This window comes from Syngnathus leptorhynchus, chromosome 1, assembly GCF_054491065.1.
Source record: "Syngnathus leptorhynchus isolate UIUO chromosome 1, UIUO_Slep, whole genome shotgun sequence".
NCBI classification, from domain to species: Eukaryota; Metazoa; Chordata; class Actinopteri; order Syngnathiformes; family Syngnathidae; genus Syngnathus; species Syngnathus leptorhynchus.
This window is the reverse complement of record NC_141195.1, coordinates 12,709,772-12,730,655: the sequence shown is the minus strand read 5'-3', so window position 1 is coordinate 12,730,655 and position 20,884 is coordinate 12,709,772. Positions and strand designations below refer to the sequence as shown.

The window sequence follows — 20,884 nt, the reverse complement described above, 5'->3', positions numbered from 1 at the left end:
AGATAAACAACAACTCAAAAATGTATTTTGGCCAACTGAAAAAAATAATAATTATATCCTATAAAGTTGCAAGTGAAGTAGTCATCTTGTAAACACTTATAATATATATGTATATTAAATATATCCTAATAAAGTTGCAAGTGAAGTAACTTTTTTCTTAAATGCTTTATTAAATTTTGGACTATATGGTATTTGCGATGTACTTGTGTGTGGCTTATGCAGAATAACAGAATTTAAAATTTTATTTTATCTTATGTTTAAAAAAAAAGTCAAGTTTAAGACGAGGAATGATGCTGCTTTATTGTTGATTTATTGTTCAAAACTGACATGTAATGAATGACACTATAGGGAATAGCTTTCTTTTCAGTTGACACATGTTGACACATGAACATAAAGATATAAACTATTCAAAATGGCAGGGCTACGATGGATATACCATTTGGGGACAAGCTGTAAAGGATAGAGGCATGCTAGAATCACTGCTGTGGTTTTGGCCAGTGGAAAAGGAGGAGGTAACTAAGGGTGAGGGGGAGTGGTCTGATGGGCGGACCTGAGGGCCCAAAAGGTTTATATAGTTTAGCGGCCCTCTCTTTCTGCCTTGTGTCTGTGAGATCCCATTTCAGCTACCCCAGCCTCTGCCTCACTCTTTGAGTCTCTCCAGCAAAGATGCAAACCTCCAAGCAAACTACATACTCGGTGCGCACCACGTCCTCTGGCAAAGGTTCTGTCTACAGGGCCCCCACCATCCACGGTGGCGCTGGGGGGAACCGTGTCAGCATCTCATCCAGTCAGCGCAGTGGGCAGGTAGCGGGAATGGGCCAAATAGGAGGGGGCTTCTCCAGCAGCATCCAGGTGTCTGGGAGCGGTAGCAGCATCACGGGCAATGAGAAGTTTGCCATGCAGAACCTCAACGACCGCTTGGCCAACTACCTGGAGACAGTCAGAAGCCTGGAGCAGGCCAACCAGAAGCTGGAAATTAAGATCAAGGAGGCCCTGGCCAAGAGTGGACCGGACTTCAGAGACTACAGCAAGTACCAGGCCATCCTGGATGACCTGAGGAGGAAGGTGAGGCAATGTACTTTAAGGAAGGATAAATTTAGGCAATGTACTGTATGTCCTTTACATTAAAACCATGCTGGATGGGGCTGCCAGGTCATCGGTGAGATGAATGAATGAAACCAAGTGTCAGACATTAACTGAGAAGAATCGTGTGTTTTTGTGAGAAACCTTTAAACGGTCTGTGTTAATCATCAGCAGTGAATACCTAGCAAACAGTGTAGACTGGCCTCCTGTGGGTCCATGGCAAAGAACCCCCCCCCCCCCCCCTTCAACAGTAATTCCCACCCCTCTGCCTCTGTGGGGGCTTGACCGAAAACAGTAGGGAGTAAGATCAGGACAGGTCACAGAGACCGGAAAATGAAGATAAACAAAATGAAATAACTATAAAGCCTCGGGACAAAAACGCTCACTTTAGTTATTTTAATTCACTGCAATGTGGAATATTGTGTATCAATTTTCCATTTGCTATTTAGCACTCACTCACTCACTCACTCACTCACTCACTCACTCACTCACTCACTCACTCACTCACTCACTCACTCACTCACTCACTCACTCACTCACTCACTCAATCCAGTGAGTAAAAGCCTTAAGTGGTAAAACAGAATTGGGAAGGAAAACAATGAGAACCTACAGTTTCATACAGGCAGCAACACAAATATCATGGGGTCACGTTGGTAAAAACATGACACCTATTAATGTAAATATTTTCCTTGTGGCCATCCTCAAACTATTGCGCAAGCAAAGGCATGAAAATTATAATTAGGTGGTGTTATTTACTTTTCGGAGGATTCAGTTCTTAAAAACATATTAAACATGTTCTCAATGTTTCTACTGTTTGAATGCAATATATATATATATATATATATATATATATATATATATATATATATATATATATATATATATATATATATATATTTATTTATTTATTTATTTATTTATTTATTTATATATATATATATATTTTTTTTTACGGTTTATTCAACCCCCATCTGAAAAAATACAGACTCTAACATCAGCAACAACCACACAGCGCTAAAGTCAACGGAACATTGCAGACGCTCACACGCAAGCTTTAACACACAAACAGGCCTCTATTACCACCATCTTTATGCAAATCACGTGCCCCCATCCTGTTGTCCTAAATATCCTGTTTAGCAGCAGTTGACTCTGTGGCAGTCGCTCATTGGCTCTTTGGCTTTTCCACCTGGATGCCCCCATTTATCTACTGTAGTCTTTCCAAAAGTAAACAGTGCCAGCCATGAGTCTGTTGAAATGTACATATGAAGTCAGTAACTCTTGTGTAAAAAGCAATTGACCTACTTTTTCGTTGAACATTTATTTAATAGGAAAGTGATTGATATGGTAACATGGTAGGTCTTTGGACAAGAACATACAAAATCCTCTTAAATGCGAGACTTTTACTTTATAGTGCAAGTCAAAGTACATCTGTTTTCTACATTCCTTTTGGTCCAAAATAATGTGGTATAGTATTGTATCCGCTTACTTGGGGGAATATTACATTTCTTGAAAAAAAAAAAACTAAACTCATTCGAGCTGCTATCTAGCTGGACTTGTTTTAGCATAAAGGCCAATGGCTTGGGGTGACAGTAGTAAGGTAAAACAAAAACGAGATTCATTTAATCCATTATCCAAAATGTTAGGCGATGCTGCCAAAGAACGGAGGGCCATTGGATAAATCTCTCATATTAAGATGAGATATATTACTAATAGCTTTTGTTTGTTGCTGCTGCTTAAAGGCCGTCCCACATTCTTTTTATATTTGAACGCCTTTTGGCGTCAATGTCAACAGAAAGTGTTTTGATCCACCCCTTGTCATCGGATTTCAATCTGAATAGCGTTCCTCTTTTGTAAACCTGTTGCAGGTGTTTGATGCCACCATGGACAATGCCCGCCTGGTCCTCAGCATTGACAACGCTCGCTTGGCAGCCGACGATTTTAGAGTGAAGTAAGGCGCGATTGTTTAATCTAACACGCAACCTGAAGCCAAACAGCTGCAGGCACGTCCTGTTTGACTGCTGAATGGCTCCAAGGATGAATATGTCCTTGTCATGATCATAATTGTTCTGTCATGATAAATCGTCACTTTTTCATCATCATTGCATTTGTGTCCCAAATTACACAATAATACAGACAGATGACTAATGTTTGTTATCAAAATACTAAATGTGCTAAATGATTAGCAATTGAGGTTGGGCAAAAGAGTTTTCAGATAAGAAAAGTAGGTCTAATTTGGAATCTTACCTTTTATTTTACACGTAATCAATATGTTATGATTAGATTCGAGTCTGAACTGGCTATCCGCCAATCAGTGGAGGCCGATATTGTTGGTCTGAGGAAGGTGATTGATGACACCAACATGAGCCGCATGAACCTTGAGAGCGAGATTGAGACCCTGAAGGAGGAGCTCATCCACCTTAAGAAGAACCATGACAGCGTGAGTAAAACTGCAAACAATTTGTCTCTTAGGTATTCTGAGACCTGTCCATACAAACGGCTATTTTTAAAAACTACCCATTTTGCTTATTATGCTCTTCAGATGACTAGTAGTAGGCATTTAAAATTGATAACTTCCAAATGTGTTTCAATAAGGCCAAATATATATTTTGCATACAAAGATCAAAGATCTATTTCTATCATAGTTCCGCAAGCCAAAACAGAGAGGAATATTGGTTTAGAATTACTAATTTGGACATAGCCTTGCACACAATAGTGTAATATCAGACATTTCCTGAGAGATTCTCGTACACCCAGGAAAACAATAAATTTAAATGATATAAAATAAAATAGATAGAAAATTTCCATGTCAGTGTTTTGTAGAAGAAATCTGAAACAAGAATATATTGATTTTATTTTGGTAAAGCCAATATAATCATGAAATCCATATTTGGCGTTTTAGAAAAAGGTCAGACATACGTTCAGAGGCTTAAGATAGTTTTACTATATATGCACCTATTTTACCTCAACAAGGTATGACAAGAAGTTCGAAAGACACCAATTTCTGAATGACTTTTTACAACAACTGTATTGCGGCCTCTCTCTCCAGGAAGTACTATTGCTTCGTAACCAGATCGCCCAGTCTGGAGTCCACGTAGATGTTGACGCTCCTAAAGGACAGGACCTCGCTCAGATCATGGCAGAAATAAGGGCTAAGTATGAGAAGATGGCACAGAAGAACCAAGATGAACTAAAAGCATGGCATGAATCTCAGGTAAACATCTGAAAACAAATTGCAATTCGCCCAAACCGAGTGCCTTTGTTTGAGGTACCTTACACTCCAATTTTAACTTCAGATCACAGAAGTGCAGACCCAAGTCCATGTGAACACAGAGGCCCTGAAGATGTCCCAGACAGAGTTGAATGACCTACGCAGACAGCTTCAAACCTTGGAGATCGAGCTGGAGTCCCAGAGGAGCATGGTGAGAAGCACTTAGCTGACATACTTCATTGACCTGAACACATCGCTTATCTCAGCTCCCTGAAATGCCCAACTCAGCACCCACCCATGGACTTTGTTGCCATAAGCTTTACACATGGCTGACCCGTCGCTATGGTGCTGTCATCAGCCAGATGGCTTCGTTCTTTTCACATGGTTAACTCCTTCGTTTCATGTCTCGTCCACTTTTGCAGAAAGTATCCCTGGAAGGCACGCTGAGGGAGACAGAGATGCGCTACAACATGGAGATCGAGTCACTTAACAGTATCATCCTGGGCCTGGAGGCCGAACTCACGCAGCTTCGCAACAGCATCCAGTTGCAGACCCAAGACTACGAAGCTCTGCTCAATATGAAGATGAAGCTAGAGGCCGAGATTGCTACTTACAGACGGCTGCTGGATGGCGGAGACTTCAAGTGTGTAGATTACTCAGTCGAGACAACTCTGTTTGGAAACTGAGCTCTCGGGTTTGATATTTGATGTTTTACTGCTTTTTTCTCTCTCTTCAGGTTACAGGATGCTCTGGAAGAGCAGAAAACAATCAAGACCAAGGTCATGACAGTGACACAGACCCTGGTGGATGGCAAGGTTGTGTCCTCTACCACCGACACCAAGAACCTCTGAACACCAGAGGCAGCCATCAAACATTTGCTGCAACAATAATAACAATAACCTCAATTATGCCCAAACTGATCTTTTGCTCCAATTGGCTAATGGTATCTTAGTTCAACAGTAACTAACCCTTAGACTAAAACCATTGCAGTGATTAGCTTGACTTCTTTAGTAAAACCCCTGCACAAGCTGACTGAATCGAAAACTGGACAAGAAGAAAACGAAACCATCTTTTATTTATTTCATCATAGACGTTCTGCTATATGTGTATGTATGCTGCCCTGCAGATTGTCTGCTCATGTTATGAGGCGAGTTGAGGGATGTTTTGAAACAATACGAGGGCCATTTAATTACAAACAGTTTTCTGACATCCTGGTTTTTCTTTCTGTCCGGTTGAGTCTGTCTGTTAGTCGTGCTGTGAGGTTCAAACATATCAATAAAGTTAATTCCAGGGATTTATGTGTTTTATTTTAAACTTGATATCGCAAATAAGACATCAATTTTTAGTTACCCTATTCAAGGTCATGAGGAATTCAAACCTTATCGGTAGCTGACGTTGGGTGATATAGTCACCCTGGATTAGTACACTATACCCTGGATTAGTAGCCAATTAATCACCGGGCACACAAATAGAAACATCAAATTCAACCTCATTTTCTCACTTTGATCAGTAATCCATCACACGGTGTCTGAAAAAGTCAATTGAGTTAACTGCAAGACTACCAAACACAAACAGTACACAGTAGACATTAGAAGAAAGTTTTGCATACTACACGTGCAGAGCACATCTACATTTTCTTTGTTTATATCTTAGTTTGTCCAAACACAAACAGTACACAGTAGACATTAGAAGAAAGTGTTACATACTACACATACAGAGCACATCGCCATTTTCATTGCTTACATTTTAGTTTGTCAATTGTGACATTTTATGAAACCTAAACTACATACACACAGAAATATAGGATTCTTTCATGATAGGACAGGCAGATGACTCCCACCACGCAAACTGCAACTAGCCTTTAGACTAATAGATCATTCCATACCCTCTGGACCAAGACTACCCAGTTCAAGTCATGGATTTTCCCTATTTATTTTTTTGTGAAATCTACAAATAGAATTAGAACATCAAGCATATTCAGTCGAATCAGTTTCACTATCCGCCATGCCGAGGACTATCAGTGCACCACTTGCACATCACATTTCGAGGGAATGAGAGGTGCTTTAATTGGATAGAATTGTTGTCAGACACGCCCACACCTCGTCCTTCCACAACACGATTATCACTACGGGTTGTAACTACCTCCTCAGGTGCAGTGCTGAAGTCATGTCTGTTACGTAAATAGATATCTCCATCTCTTCAATTCAGCGGTACAATTTTCAATCTTTTCACAATGTGAGCAATTATATTCATATGTATACTGTTTAGTAACAAATCTCTGAATTGACGTCAGAGGATATTGAAGGATAATCGAAGTTAGAATTCAACCGTAAAATTTTCATTATAACAGTTTATTTTCTTAGCATTCCAAATTATCTCAAAAGACTTACTCCTTATCTTTGTGGGACACACTTCATAAACTCTTGTTTAACTCCCTCTGTCATTATGATTCGGTGCATTTTGAATTTAACTCCTGATCTTTGACAGCTAATGTGTCAAATTGAACATCCAACCGGTAATATAATTGCAAAAATGAATGATATAGATGTCTGAAACAAATGGCAGATGAATATCGAGACCATTATTTGATTTTTCATATAAATCTATGAAATTGTAACACACAGATTATGATAAACATAGTCGTTCAAATTGGTATTCAAATATTTTATTGCACCCCCCCCGATCAAAACGCTGACTTGGGAAGTGGGGTCACTCTGGACAGGTCAAAAGTCAATTGCACAATGCGCTTTGAAAAAAGGAATTGACATTCAAAATTAGGGCTAAAGAAACATGAGATTAAAAGTGAAAGTGAGCGTTATCATTGAAAAAGTTTTTATGACTTTTATTCAACAAAGTTTATCTCATTAGATTAGATTGTGCAAGTGGAGAGCAGATTTTGACCATATAATTGAAATTCTTCCAGCATCCCTTTAGCTGCTATTGTAATCATAGATATCACACATACTGCAGTATAATGTAAATCCCAGCACACCTTCATGTCTTTGATAGTTTGCTTGGACAAAGTCTACACAGACTGGTTAAAGGTTAGATAGATAGATACTTTATTGATCCCCGGGGTGAAAGTCAGGTGAAAATGCAATATAGTTCGGAAAGGTGTGGCAAGAGGGTATACTGCCTTCCACAATTATATATAAGACTCCAGCACTCTCCTACAGCTTTACTCTCAGCAGCCAAAGATTCCTGCCCCAGACGCTTCTGCTCAATCAACAATTAGCCATGGAGCCCCTCGCCGTAAGACAGAAGACTTATTCGTACGCCCCCACTGTGTATGGCGGGGCAGGTGGCCGTGGAATCTTGATCTCTAGCAGCATTGGTAACAGGTACAGCGGTGGGTATGACTACCTGTCCTCAGGGTACACTTCTGGAACCCTGGCCATCGAGAATGAGAAGTTTGCCCTGCAGCAGCTGAACGACCGCCTGGCCAGCTACATGGAGACTGTGAAAAGTCTGGAAAAGGCCAACAGCAAGCTGGAGATCAAAATCAGAGAAGCTGTTGAGACAAGAGGCCCACTGGAGGGGAGGGAGTACAGCAAATATAATGCCATCATTGCAGATCTGAGAGAAAAGGTGAGACAATGTAAGACTGCTATCATGTAGATTGCTTTTGGCCAATTCCCACTGCAACAGTTACAATTTCTCATGATTACCTAGTGAACGGTTTAGGCTGTAGTTTACAAAAAAGAACTGGGGTTAGGTTTCAGCCCCTGCCATGATCCAGAGGAGGATACTTATTATTGAAAATAGATGGTTTAGTAAAAAGGAGATGGAGAGATAGCAGAATAACCAAACACAAAAAATCATGATTCATCCCAATGTATATTAGAACATTTGTTGTTGTTACATTTTGAGCTCGGGCTCTAACTATAGTAGAGTTTTTTATCTTTATGTGGCAATGATAGATATATAGTATTATCCTAGATTGTTTTCCCAACTATTTTATTGATCAAAGTGAAAATCACAAACTGTCTATCAATGTACAAAATCGCAAATTTCATACATTGAAATGAAGGAATGTTTCAGATTTTTGACAAGATTAAGGGCAACATGAAAATTGCTATCGCCCTTGACAACGCCCGGTTGGCCTCAGATGATTTCAGGATCAAGTGAGTACTGAGTTTTTTAAGCTCTGGGTTCCGATTTGGAGTCATGACAAAACAAATATGATCAAACAAATCTCTCTCTCTCTCTCTCTCTCTCTCTCTCTCTCTCTCTCTCTCTCTCTCTCTCTCTCTCTCTCTCTCTCTCTCTCTCTCTCTCACTCTCTCTCTCTCTCTCTCACTCGCTCGCTCTCTCTAGGATGGAGTACGAGCTATCCATGCGTCAGACAGTGGAGTCTGATGTTGCAAGACTTCGAAAGATTCTGGATGACACCAATGTGATCCGACTGCACTTGGAGAGCGACATTGAATCACTGAAGGAAGAATTAATCACCCTTAAGAAGAACCATAATATTGTGAGGGAGCGCCAACAGTAGAGCGTTACAGTTCACCAAAAACAATTCAACGACTCACACACTTAAGCATCATCTCTAAAGTGTACCATTTTATGCGTTCTTTGACTGATTGCACAGGATAGGCATAGCACAGGAAATCACTCCCTGTTTATTTCCCCTTTGACAGGATGTTGCTGAATTGCGTGCCAAGATCACTGAGGTTGGAGTCCATGTTGATGTTGATGCCCCCAAAGGGCAGGACATAAGCAGGGTTATGGAAGAGATGAGGGCTAAGTATGAGAAGATCATATTGAAGAATGCAGAGGAAGTCAAAGAATGGCACGAGTACCAGGTACTCCAAGTGATTAGTTTGAGGCACTTTGTTGAGTGCCAGTAAGAACTCTCCATCTTTGATATTGTGCGCAGATGAAAGATGTGCGGGCCAAAGTAACTGAGCAGAACACAGCCCTGAAAGGAGAAGTACAGATCTTAACTGAAACCAAGAGGAAATATCAGACATTGGAGATTGAATATCAGTCAGCACTGAGCATGGTAACGTTTGTCTTGAATATCCATAATACAAAATAATTGCTCAGTCATATAGCTCAACCTCTTTTCGACCAGCTCGAGAACCTGATGGCCACAATCCAGGACATTGATATGCGCTACAGCACGGAGGTGAATAAATACAACGAGCTGATTCTGAAGCTGAAGGAAGAGCTCACTCAACTCCGCGCTGATATCAGGCAAAACAGAAGTGAATACGAACTCCTCCTCAACATTAAGATCAAACTGGAAGCTGAGATAGCCGAGTACAGGCGGCTGCTTGACGGAGGGATAGACTTCAAGTGAGTTGGAGCAAATATGGCAACAATCCTCACACAACATGGTGTAGACTCAAATCCAAACCAAGGTATTTTTTGTTGTCAGCTAAAAAATACTTTGTTCTTGTTTTTTGTTTTTTTCAGAATTGAGGACACTATCAAGAAGAAGACCGTTGAGACCAAAGTGGTGACAGTGACTCAGACTTTGGTGGACGGCAAAGTGGTATCAGAGAGCAAGGACATCAAGTCTGGTGTGATTCTGGATGACTAAAAATTGAAAGAATAAACAGAAATGTATCCATATTAAGATGTAAATTTACACCTGTGTGTGACTGGGGCCAAACATGAGCAAAACACTTTGGGCCAATTACGTCCAAAACTGAGGACGGTGATACAAGGGTCCTCACCTTGTCAAATCGTTCAATATGAAGAGCCTCTGCATCCTCTGACCAGTGTACACTCATCCACATGAAGCATAAGAAAAGAGCCAACAAGGCTTCCGGTCTGGCTTCCAGCCAGCATTCTCCCAAGTCTGCATTGAGTGTAGGAAATTCTTTCTGCTTCTGAAAAATGTACACTCTGACCTGTGGTATTTCAAAAGCACCCCGTACTTGGCATAAGGTCATTTTCCCATGCCTTGTCCAAGCAAACCATGTTTATCTGTATTCTTGTTAGTCCAACCTGATAATACACTGTGATGTATAATCGTGTTAAAGACTTTGGCAGTTTTCTGCGGCCTGCAACCTATCTTGAGAGCATACCAATGGAATTAGAGCTGAATTAGAGTCAATCATAAATGTTCTTAATGATCTACTATTATTCCATAAACTAATTTAATTTAGTTCTAAGAGACCATCTATCTTATATCGTTAATATCGAACATTGTATCGCAAATACTTTTAATTTAAACTTTGTGAGTGTTAGACAACAAATCAAACTAAAACGGGGCACACATTTTCTGTAGGGTACCACTGACAAACAGCAAAAGTGTCAAGGATGACAATCAAACTGAAATATAGAACTTACTGACTTGTATAGTATTCTAGCTACGGAAGATTTTATAATGATAAAACTCAGATTTTTGTCCACATGGGGACAATTATGTTGCAATCTGAAACAGCCTCCCTGGACAGATTCACTTTATATTTTCTCAACCTGATAATTTTGTCACAAACTGCTGCACAGTTCTATAATCCAAGCGGTCACGTCAAGTCTGAACTGCAATGTATCCTCCAGATGACACTTTTGTATTTGCTGGAGTTCATTTTTGACACACGAGGCCAGCTGTACGATATTTTGCGTGCGATAATAGACCGAGGCAGATGGCAGCTTCTGGAAATAACAGAAACGTGTATAGTGACGTCACAAACATGCTCAATAAAAGCGGTTTGTTCCTAAATTTTTCAGTAAATGTTTTCCTGCAAGACAATATAATTATCAATCAACATAAACCGTCTCTCTCGTTTAGAATAAAATCTTGATTGGAATGGGCTTGATGCGGTCTAAATATTCTAAATGGAGTGTGTACATAAAGAATTTTTATTCTAATCAGGCATTTGTAATCCGAATAAATGCGTCCATGTAAGCGTAGCCACTGTCTAAATCACTGGTGTTGATTTACACTAAATATAAATTTTGTAAATCCACACTCATTTACTGACTGAAAGGAACTGGGCAGACTTGGCGAAATGGAGAGGGAATTCCAGAGAATAGGGATGTGGGACTAAACACATTCAGGAGACAAATTGGCAGATAAGGAGTGAATTAAAAGAACCCATGGGAATAACTTCAGCATGCCAGTAATTCCTCAGCAGGCCCTGGTCTCCCAATAGAGAGACAGAGGATTTATTGCTCTTGAAACCAGAAGGAGATACGAGACATCACCAGGAAAGTCAGCCCTTATGTTGTTGTATAAGATCCTCGGAATGCAAAAACGCCTGACACCATGGTGAGAGAAAATTTAAATCAAAGTCAAGTAGTCTTCTTTGGCTGAACATCAAATGAGGTGAAATCTCTTAGGGCCGATGATGGGGTTCATGTTATGACTGGTTGTTTTGGACATATATTGAGAAAAATGTACTCCATTGACACAACTTTGCCTCCTGAAATCAAACTCCTGTGTTGTACAATGAGGAATTATTCCAAAATTGCCTCGAGAAAAAAAAGTTTTAATATCGCACAAAGCTACAAACTCTGAAGTTGTGTACAACTTTAAAGTCATCCAAATGATCTAAAAGATGGTTAAAGATAATCTCAGGTCAGTGTTGCGTGCACGTTGCATCACTTTGAGTGTAAGTTAGTTTGGGTTTTTTTCATTTAAAATACTTTAAAGCTGTCATTAAGAGCGGCTTCATTATGGGTTATCAGTGGCTGTGAGTACTTTAGATAAATAGTTTAAAGTAGACTTAAGTAGTTTTCCTTTCAGAAATCTCTTCAGGCCAGAGTAAAGTGCCGCTGTTTCATCTCTGCCTTCTTTTTCTGCAGTAAAACAGTTACGGGCTTGGCCTAGACACACACCATGAATCATTTCTCTCGACTCTCACTGTCACACAATCAAACACACATCGTCTTTCCCTGTGGCCCACACATCTGCTGGGTGTGGGTCATAGAGTAAGTCATCTGACTCCGGCTTCCTCCCAGTGAGAAGGAGAAGGAGGAGGCGGCGGAGTGAAGGGCGGGGTTTCTGCAAAAAGGTTGCAAGGACAGGAGGGTAGCAAGACAAAATGAAAGTCAAAGTAAATACATTGGAGCACTGATGAGGAGACTTTAAACACTCCACAAATGTCACCCACAAGTGAAAAAGTTTTTCTTAAATGGCTCATTAACTTGAATACTGTACTAATTTGCTGTAATGCGACATTTCAATTAAAGGAATGATGAAAAAAAAAAAACACATATCAAGGGCTGGGTTCAGTGCAAACACAAAAAAAAAAGTTGTAAGTGCGGGCAAACTATAGTGAGAAAGTAGATAACTTCTGAAAGTAATATCATGAGGGAAAGGTGAGCGGGGGTGTGTGAGGGCAGTGACGTAGATGAGGCAAAGGGCAAAAATCTAATGAGAACAGAACTAGGCAACGTGCCACCAACCAAATCCCTTCATTTTCATTTTCCAGCCATGTTGCATGTGGGGGAAAGAGAGCTGGGAATCCAAGACCTCGCTTGAAGCGCTGAATCAACTAAACTTGACGCGGGTGACTCATGTCTGGTTTCCGTGGAAACTAAGCCCACCCAAAAACGTTTTAACCAGAAAGTGGCAGGCTTTAAGCAGTATGATGATTACAATCTTTCCTCTGCTAAAAATACAGCGATAACAACTCCAAGATGAAGCACGTATACAATTTATGATGGAGTGTACAAGGGTCGTCTATTCAGTCATTAACCGTAGCACTCTTTAAATGAGTGACTAATTTGTACCAAAGCAACGGACCATAGTAAATTATTAAATCTTAAGGTTTTGCACTATGCATGAAAACCTAACATAATCTTACTTTTGATGTAGATATTCTGAGCTTGGCCCCTGGTCTTGGTCCTCGAAACCCGGATCTCCAAGGTAGTAGGCTTTTGTCTGTCTGCATGTCATGGCAAAACCAAAGGACAGGATATTTGGCTGCCACTCTGGAATGTTGTTGTTGAGCACCTGGGCTCACCAAACATCTTTTTCAGGAGTTTCACAGTGGATCCAACCATTAAATACGTGCCCACTCTTTTCAAAGCAGAATATGTATTTTTCTTTATAGAGATAAATAATATCTATACTATGTATTTGACTTGGTTTGATATATACAATTAATTTGATGTGGAACTTTACGTTTGCCTAAAAAAATTGCCCAACAAGATGTAATTCCCATACTGTCAACAGCCACTACATGTTACAACAGATGGGGAAAGTAGTTCAGCATTTGAGTTGCGGGAGGGTATTTTGTGGAACCTTCAAATTGGAATGCACTAAAACGATTTGGTTACATTACCCTGGCTCTCCTGATACTTTGGTGAGAAAGCACAGTAGATTCATATTTAGTCTGGCTAAAAGCAGGTCTAAATTGTCGCACAAATGATGTCATGCGATTTTGGTGGATTTGATCAACGTACAGGCAGGCACATTCTGAGCTGTGTGTGCGGAGGGTGTCATCGTATTTTGTAAATATAGGGCCTGCAAGTATGTCATTGGACTTTATTTTGTGTTTTTGTAGTGTCACCACAAAAGAGTACCAATGATGGAAAAGAGAAAATGTGTGATGACCAGCACGGAACCATAAATGCTATACTGACGAAGGAAAGTCATAAACATTGTCCTAGCAGCTCAGTAAAATAACATTGGAGGAATACCAGGTGGATCAAGGCAAGGTATACATGTGAAGAGACCCCATTTCTCAATACAATGGTTAGCTTATGTTTACACTTATAAGGGAATTGATGAAGCAAAAAGCTGTTAACACGTAAGTCAACTCAAATCCCTCGCTTCTCTCCACCACACATTATCAAAGGATTACTGTTTGATTGATTGTTTTTGTTAAGATTATACAGTTGTTAATTAAAGCTTTCATGATGGTGTCACTTTGACTATTAATTCAGTGTCAATCATTTTATATAGGAATGTATTGTTTGGAGTAAGAAAACAATTTGGAGGTCGAAGAGCAAGGGGATTTAACGTAGATTCACAACCGTATCCCAATATTTTCTCCCATAATTCTACATCAAAGTCTACAGATGTTCTAGTTATATTCTATTTTAGGTTCATGAAATAAACTTGATTGTTATCTACCTGAGTTGCTGTAACATGGAAGCAGTTTTCCACACTCTATAAATATAGTATATGGGAAATTGACTTGGAGAAGAGGAACTGCATCACAGGAAGGGAGAGTCTGCTATTAAATTGCTCCAAATTTTAGCTTGACCCTCTGTCAAAACAACAACTGGTCCAGGAAGGTGACTCATAAACAAAAACGGTTCAAAGGGAAAAAAAAAACAGATATCTTACACCATTGTGTCACATATTCCTTTAGTATATGAGAACAAAAAGTTTCTGTAACACAATCTTGACACATTTTTAGTGAACTACAAAGAGAGTGAGAAATTGGGTGGGACTATGTGAACTCAAGTCCTTGGGCATCTAAACTATGGCACAAAAACAGACAGAGGGAGACTGCTGAGAGATGCCAGCTCCTAGGTGATGACAAGATGCCCTTGAGCAATGCGCCAAAACCCCCGATTCATTGCGGACTCATTTGTGTGCAGCTGGAGACTTGAAACCATTTCAAAGTCTCATTACCACTACTAATCAGATGAGGTAAAAGGCTATGCGGTGATGAGTTGGTTTGAATTTGTTAATTTATCAGTCATTCCGTCAGTTCACTTGTTAGTTAGGGCCAGGGACCCAACACTGTTGCCTGTGTATCCAAATCCCAATACTAGGATTTAGTCTTATTGTGGTTCTATTATCTTGCACCTAGTGTACAGCTATGGTGTTCACACTGCAGCTCAAAATGTCACCACTTAAGAGGTTTGCTATGATGAGGCTTTGCGGTTGGTGATTGAGGCAGTTTAGAGATCAAATTTGGAATTCCACCCTCTCCCGGCGCAGACCTTGCGCTTTCAGAATCACAACTCATTCTCTTTGGAAGAGATATCCTCTGTGAAATCATATATCCTCTTGGAAGAATTGTCACCAGCGAATTTTGACGAGTTTAGGGTGTTTGCTCAAAGTGGAACGAGAACATACCTGCAGTAAATCCTTCTGCCCGTAGAGGGGTGAAATGTCCATCAGGGATCTTTTTGCAGTGTGTTTACCTAGTTGCCATGGTTATGCAGTGACAGCAAGAACGTGACAGACTATGATAAACACTGAAGCAAATAATGAGTTTAGGACTCATATAAGGAGGGGAATGTTTAGTGCAGTGATGGGCAAACCTAAAGTTTTCAAATTGACATATTAGCCAGATCGTTTGTACATGAGGTATATTAGATAAAAGTTAAAATTGTGTGTGTTTGAATGTACGAGTCGCCTACCGGTAAGAGCCATTGTACTCTTGAGTTCTTTTCTACAGTCAAGTGTTAAACAGGATGTGCTTCTGGATCTCAGAGAGCCCAAGAAGGAAACAATGTTTCCCCTCACTAGATTTTCTCTCAATTACTGACACGTTGCATTCAAGCGCCAGTTATTAGCCCTTCACTCCCTCTAGTGTTTGAGATCCAACAAGGAAGTATACCAGACATTACACTCAATGAAAAAAAAAGTATAATTAACAGAAAGAATTGTCAGAAAAGAAAGATGATTTCATTGTTGAAGAATTTCATTTTAATCTCCAGGCTCAGAATGTACTTCCATCATCTGCGTGTCAGTAGAATGTTGCCAGAGGTCGGTCAAGCAGCAGCAATGTAGCTTCCAGTCAGGCAGACTTATTTGGCTTTCGATCACAGTGACATGACCAAAGAAGGCCTTTTGGCCACATAACAGCAACTGGGAAGCTTGCTTTTATTTAGTATCGGTAAATTGTTGCAAAATGCCACTATAGGGTCACTACTGGTTATTTGGAAAACGCAGTGACATGACCAAAAGTAGTAGTTGAAGCTCAACCCATCCAACCTTCGAAAGTGAGAATATTGATGCGACCTCTCCTGTTTGTGTGATGACTAACCAATTTACCGTCACACGCAGCTATGCGGAAAGATGTATTATTTGATTAGTACTTGCAAACATTTAAAAACCTTGACATGAGAGTGAGAGCAGATAGATCGGCAGAGGAGTCACACAGTACGTGCTGTAGAACAGAATCCAATTATCTACACCGGCCGACTGAGTAAATACTAAGTTATTCCTTCTTTTGATGATAAGCAGCTTCAAGAAGACAGTGATGAAGTTAAACACGGAAAAGGGAAGAGACTGTTCCTGAAATACCTTTGGTCTTTGCCAAGAAACTGAGCTCTTACGTAAGCATGCTAATAGGCACACTGGTCCTTCTTTGGTCTTTAGGGTCAACCTCTCAAGAGAAAAGGCTGAGTCTATGTACGGGAGACTCCCTATGAGCTCAGTATAACGGAATCTTCTGTTTTGTTTGTATTTTTTTCACCCATGCAATGTTTTCCCCTGACTTCCTCACCTAATCTGGTATGTCTCTTGGGAGATGTCCCCCGCCTTCCCCACTATATCCTGAACTGATCTCACTTCAGTTACTGACAAGTCTTCCTTATATGAGCAGAGAGCCCCACGCGATGATGCGTCATCCAAGCAATAAGCTCATATTTAGTTTGCTCCTGGTCCAAAATGTCATCTACAGTAGATCTGAAAAATATCAGTTCAACTATTTGGTTTGTTAGAGATGTGTGTTGTTCAATCCACTTTCAAATCAGCTAGATGGGACTGCAAAACAAAGAAAGGAAATACCATGTAGGCTGTGTTTTCACTCAAGTGGATAGTCACTCCTCTCTTTAAATCCTCAAATTGGCACTTGGCCATTTAATGCACAAATGGTGAAAAACAAGGATGTTCGTTAAAAGCTAACATAGAGGGAGCCTCACCCAAACATTAAGTTAGACCAGCCTTCATCTAAGATCAGTGTTGGCTCCCAGCAGAGCAGATGAAGGAAATCCATGTCTGGTGTTTGAAAAGTACACACACACACACACACACACACACACACACACACACACACACACACACACACGCACACACAAACAACACACCTGTCTATAGAAGAATAGTAGTCAGTGACCGAGTGACACAGGAATGTTTTAGAACTGTTTCCAAAATATTGTTCATCCCAGCCTCTTCATTCTATGACATCACAGGATGAAACCATAATCTCCAAAGATGTTTTGTGTATGTTCAGGTGATGTAATCCAATAAGTAGATGATTTTATTACAGACTTCTTACCAGCTTGATATTTGCTTTTTTGCGCAAGGATTACATTTAGGCTAGTCAACATTTGACGTTTTTACATGCAAGAGTCTGAAATTTTACCCCGCTGAGCCTTCTTTTCATTTTATGCAGAAAACAAACCAAACGAACATTGCTGTGAGTTGGACTGCTGAAAGATCTCATGCAAACCATTTGCTCCCAGAGAAACAATACGGGGAAAAAAGGAGGAACCAACACAATTGGAGGGAGGCAAAAATCACAGCAGAAAGGAGGGTGAGCGTGCTGTGTGATAAGAGCTGATTCAACGGTAGCAGCTGTTCATTCGAGTGATTTCCGGTGCTCTTGCTCTCACTGCTTCATTCAGAGCCCAATGAAAGGGCAAACAAGTAGCAGCTCTGTTGGAAATCTTCCCAAAGCTACATCAGCATTGTGGAGTTCAGACAGACAGTGTAAAAGTCAAGCTTTTACAGTTTACTGCTTTAAGATTGGTGTAGAAGGACAAGTACAAAAACATGAAACACAAATTCTATACAACTAGTCTTTAAATATATACAGAGAGAATGTGGCTGAAGTGTAAAATATAGAAGTTGAATAAGTTTTATTTTACCAAAAGAATCATTTTCAAATGGTAAGAACTTCCGTTACTCGACCTTATCTTTGTTTAACTCATTTGGTACATCTCAATGCTAACAAGAAACCACATACAGTATAACTTGTCAGTTCATTATAATTTAGAAGCTTACATTTATGGCCGTACTGGTCATCTGTGCAAGACCTTTTTGGTTTTATTTTCTTTTATGCAACCATAAATCAGATTTTGTTTTGTTTATGCAAGAGAAGTGGGGGTGCTAGTTATGTAATGGCATGTTCTGTGGTACATAAAATAACTGTCCCATCAGTGAGTGGTACAGGAAACATGTGGTTTTAAATTCATTATCTCAAAATATTTGCCCAGATTTTACGATGCATCCCGCAAGGCTGAAAGGCTGATTCTGATTGGTCAAAGTTTGAAATTCATGTGATACGTCCGGGGACAAAACTCAGAGGGTTGCGGGTTGCTGGACCCTATCTCAACTGACTTCAGGCCAAAGTAAGATTGGTCACCGGTCAGACGCAGGCTAGGGCACATATAAAGACCATCACTGAGTAGGAACTATACGTGTAATTGTCTAATGTTCAATACTTTTCAACTTCTTTGCAAAGTCTGCCGGACTGGAAGGATGTGAAAGGTTTAATGTGAGTTAACCTCCGGGCCTGCCAACTGTGGGATTGTGGAAAAAAAAAACATGAATAAAGTGAGTGTTACATAACATAATTCCATAATTGCAGAGCATTACGTAATTATCACGCTAAGTCGAGCATTTACCTGACAGTTTAGTAAGAGAAGTGAAATTGTTCGTGTTTATGATGGGTAAACATGATTTGGCAAAGTCTGCAAGTTGTTTGTGAATTCTGTATTATTGCAACCATAACAATGGAAAAGTTGTAATGTGAAGACCTCTGTGTGTGTATTTGCGTGAAAGTTAAGTTGAAAGGTCCATGCAAACTCCCTGAAAAATTCTTCCAAAGTTTTATAAAAACTCATTCACTGAGTCACTTGTTCTGAATGTTTGCAGACAGGCAGTAGACAATAAGGTTCTTTCAGTGTAAGGCCCGGTTGGCTGAGGGGGACCAACTGCGGTCTGGTGGATCTAAATGCCTGAAAAGGTTCCAGGAAACCACACTGAGGAAGCACACGCTCAAACAGATTTACCGAGAAGTGACACGGCGTCCCTTCACTCGTTCATTGGCTCAACCAGTCTAACACATCATCGGGTTTTCATTACATCCTCATTGTAGTTTAAAAAAAAACAAAAAAAAACACCATCCATACAAATGAACTAGCAGATGTTAACTTGAGAAGAATTTAATTGTGATGTGATGAAGGCAGCTTTGTCACCACAACATTTTAATCTGTTTTACGTTTTGCAAGCGAATGTTTGTGTTAAATTTAGTCTCCACACACAACTTCAACACTGCTGAGGGAAAAATGACAGGGTGAAAATCACAGTGGAAAATATCCACACGCATGCAGAAAGCCTGCTGCCAAAACAGTGATTTATGTCCATACATCTTCTTTCCAAGCTCCATGTGTCTTACATGCCTACTGCTTACTTACACACCAGTGAGTTCTCCTAAAAATTCAACAGCATACTGCTGGAAAAGTAAGAAGAAAAAAAACTGGACTACTTATACAACGTATGCTTTGTGGTTGCTACAATCTTTCAAGTTACATGCTATTTACATTTACATTACGTTGGGTGAAATTATCATGTATACTTAACATTGTAATTTATCTAAGTACCAGTACTGTGGAATAATTTCCTACATTACAGTATTTTGGTCTTCTGTGGTCATCATTGCATTTTTTGTCTTTTGCCATCACCGTTGTGGTGGCAGCGCATAAAAACGACATTTTCGCCTCCATTTCAAGTTGTGGGCCTTTAAAGACATATGTTTGCAAAGTTGTCAATAATGACTCCTGGTTTTCACAATTTCAGTGTGTATACTTGTGACAGTTTTGCTTAGTGGAGACATTTTTCTCATTTAAAATATTTGCTTTGGCTCAATAATTCTGAACTGCAAGAGACTTTCAACTCTGCTACTATACTGGCAAGTGGACAGTATTCCACTCCGGTCAGACAAGCTTGACAACGTTGCCCTTTCAGTGTACTAAAGAACCTAAATAACGCTACAGTGAAGGCTGTTTGTCGAGAGCTATAAAACACATTTCTATTTGTACTTTCCACACATGCTTCACACTCTCGCATGCACAGACACACAAACTTTGTGAATGTGACTGCACTCTCTGACCAAAACTGCATAAAATGGCAAAACAGTTTAATTAAAATACATTTGGTGTGTGTGTGCCTGTGTGTGTGTGTGTGTGTGTGTGTGTGTGTGTGTGTGTGTGTGTGTGTATTTAATTGTGACATTATGCACATCCTGTTGTGTATACCTAATTACATAAAATGCATGCATATAGTTTATCATGCTGAATTTCTTTGCAGACACTGCCCCCTTGTGCTGATTCTCTCTCTCTCTCTCTCTCTCTCTCTCTCTCTCTCTCTCCATCTCTCTCTCTCTCTCTCTCTTCTCTCTCTCTCTCTCTCTCTCTCTCTCTCTCTCTCTCTCTCTCTCTCTCTCTCTCTCTCTCTCTCTCTCTCTCTCTCTCTCTCTCTCTCTCTCTCTCTCTCTCTCTCTCTCTCTCTCTCTCTCTCTCTCTCTCTCTCTCTCTCTCTCTCTCTCTCTCTCTCTCTCTCTCTCTCTCTCTCTCTCTCTCTCTCTCTCTCTCTCTCTCTCTCTCTCTCTCTCTCTCTCTCTCTCTCTCTCTCTCTCTCTCTCTCTCTCTCTCTCTCTCTCTCTCTCTCTCTCTCTCTCTCTCTCTCTCTCTCTCTCTCTCTGACAGATTTAGAGAAAC

At 40.1% G+C, this 20,884-nt stretch overlaps 2 protein-coding genes across 2 annotated transcripts; both read left to right on the top strand.

Annotated features, from left to right (window-relative positions):
- Positions 1-591: 591 nt before the first annotated feature.
- On the top strand, positions 592-5,585 carry krt18a.1 (keratin 18a, tandem duplicate 1). The gene is made up of 7 exons (XM_085903755.1): positions 592-1,065; positions 2,949-3,031; positions 3,364-3,520; positions 4,130-4,294; positions 4,377-4,502; positions 4,714-4,934; positions 5,028-5,585. The coding sequence occupies exons 1-7, from the start codon at positions 667-669 to the stop codon at positions 5,140-5,142; spliced, it is 1,266 nt and encodes a 421-aa protein (XP_085759881.1). The 5' UTR covers positions 592-666; the 3' UTR covers positions 5,143-5,585.
- Positions 5,586-7,473: 1,888 nt separating this feature from the next.
- LOC147061994 (keratin, type I cytoskeletal 18-like) lies at positions 7,474-9,845 on the top strand. The gene is made up of 7 exons (XM_085903887.1): positions 7,474-7,879; positions 8,333-8,415; positions 8,609-8,765; positions 8,932-9,096; positions 9,171-9,296; positions 9,369-9,592; positions 9,713-9,845. The coding sequence occupies exons 1-7, from the start codon at positions 7,529-7,531 to the stop codon at positions 9,837-9,839; spliced, it is 1,233 nt and encodes a 410-aa protein (XP_085760013.1). The 5' UTR covers positions 7,474-7,528; the 3' UTR covers positions 9,840-9,845.
- The last annotated feature ends 11,039 nt before the right edge of the window (positions 9,846-20,884 follow it).

Excerpts from the sequence above, each read along its gene's own strand:
- krt18a.1 (XM_085903755.1), top strand. The coding sequence starts at position 667 with ATGCAAACCTCCAAGCAAACTACATACTCGGTGCGCACCACGTCCTCT. Across the intron at positions 4,503-4,713 it reads TGGAGTCCCAGAGGAGCATG|AAAGTATCCCTGGAAGGCAC; the intron begins GTGAGAAGCACT and ends CCACTTTTGCAG. Across the intron at positions 4,935-5,027 it reads CTGGATGGCGGAGACTTCAA|GTTACAGGATGCTCTGGAAG; the intron begins GTGTGTAGATTA and ends CTCTCTCTTCAG.
- LOC147061994 (XM_085903887.1), top strand. The coding sequence starts at position 7,529 with ATGGAGCCCCTCGCCGTAAGACAGAAGACTTATTCGTACGCCCCCACT. Across the intron at positions 8,416-8,608 it reads TCAGATGATTTCAGGATCAA|GATGGAGTACGAGCTATCCA; the intron begins GTGAGTACTGAG and ends CGCTCTCTCTAG. Across the intron at positions 9,297-9,368 it reads ATCAGTCAGCACTGAGCATG|CTCGAGAACCTGATGGCCAC; the intron begins GTAACGTTTGTC and ends CTTTTCGACCAG.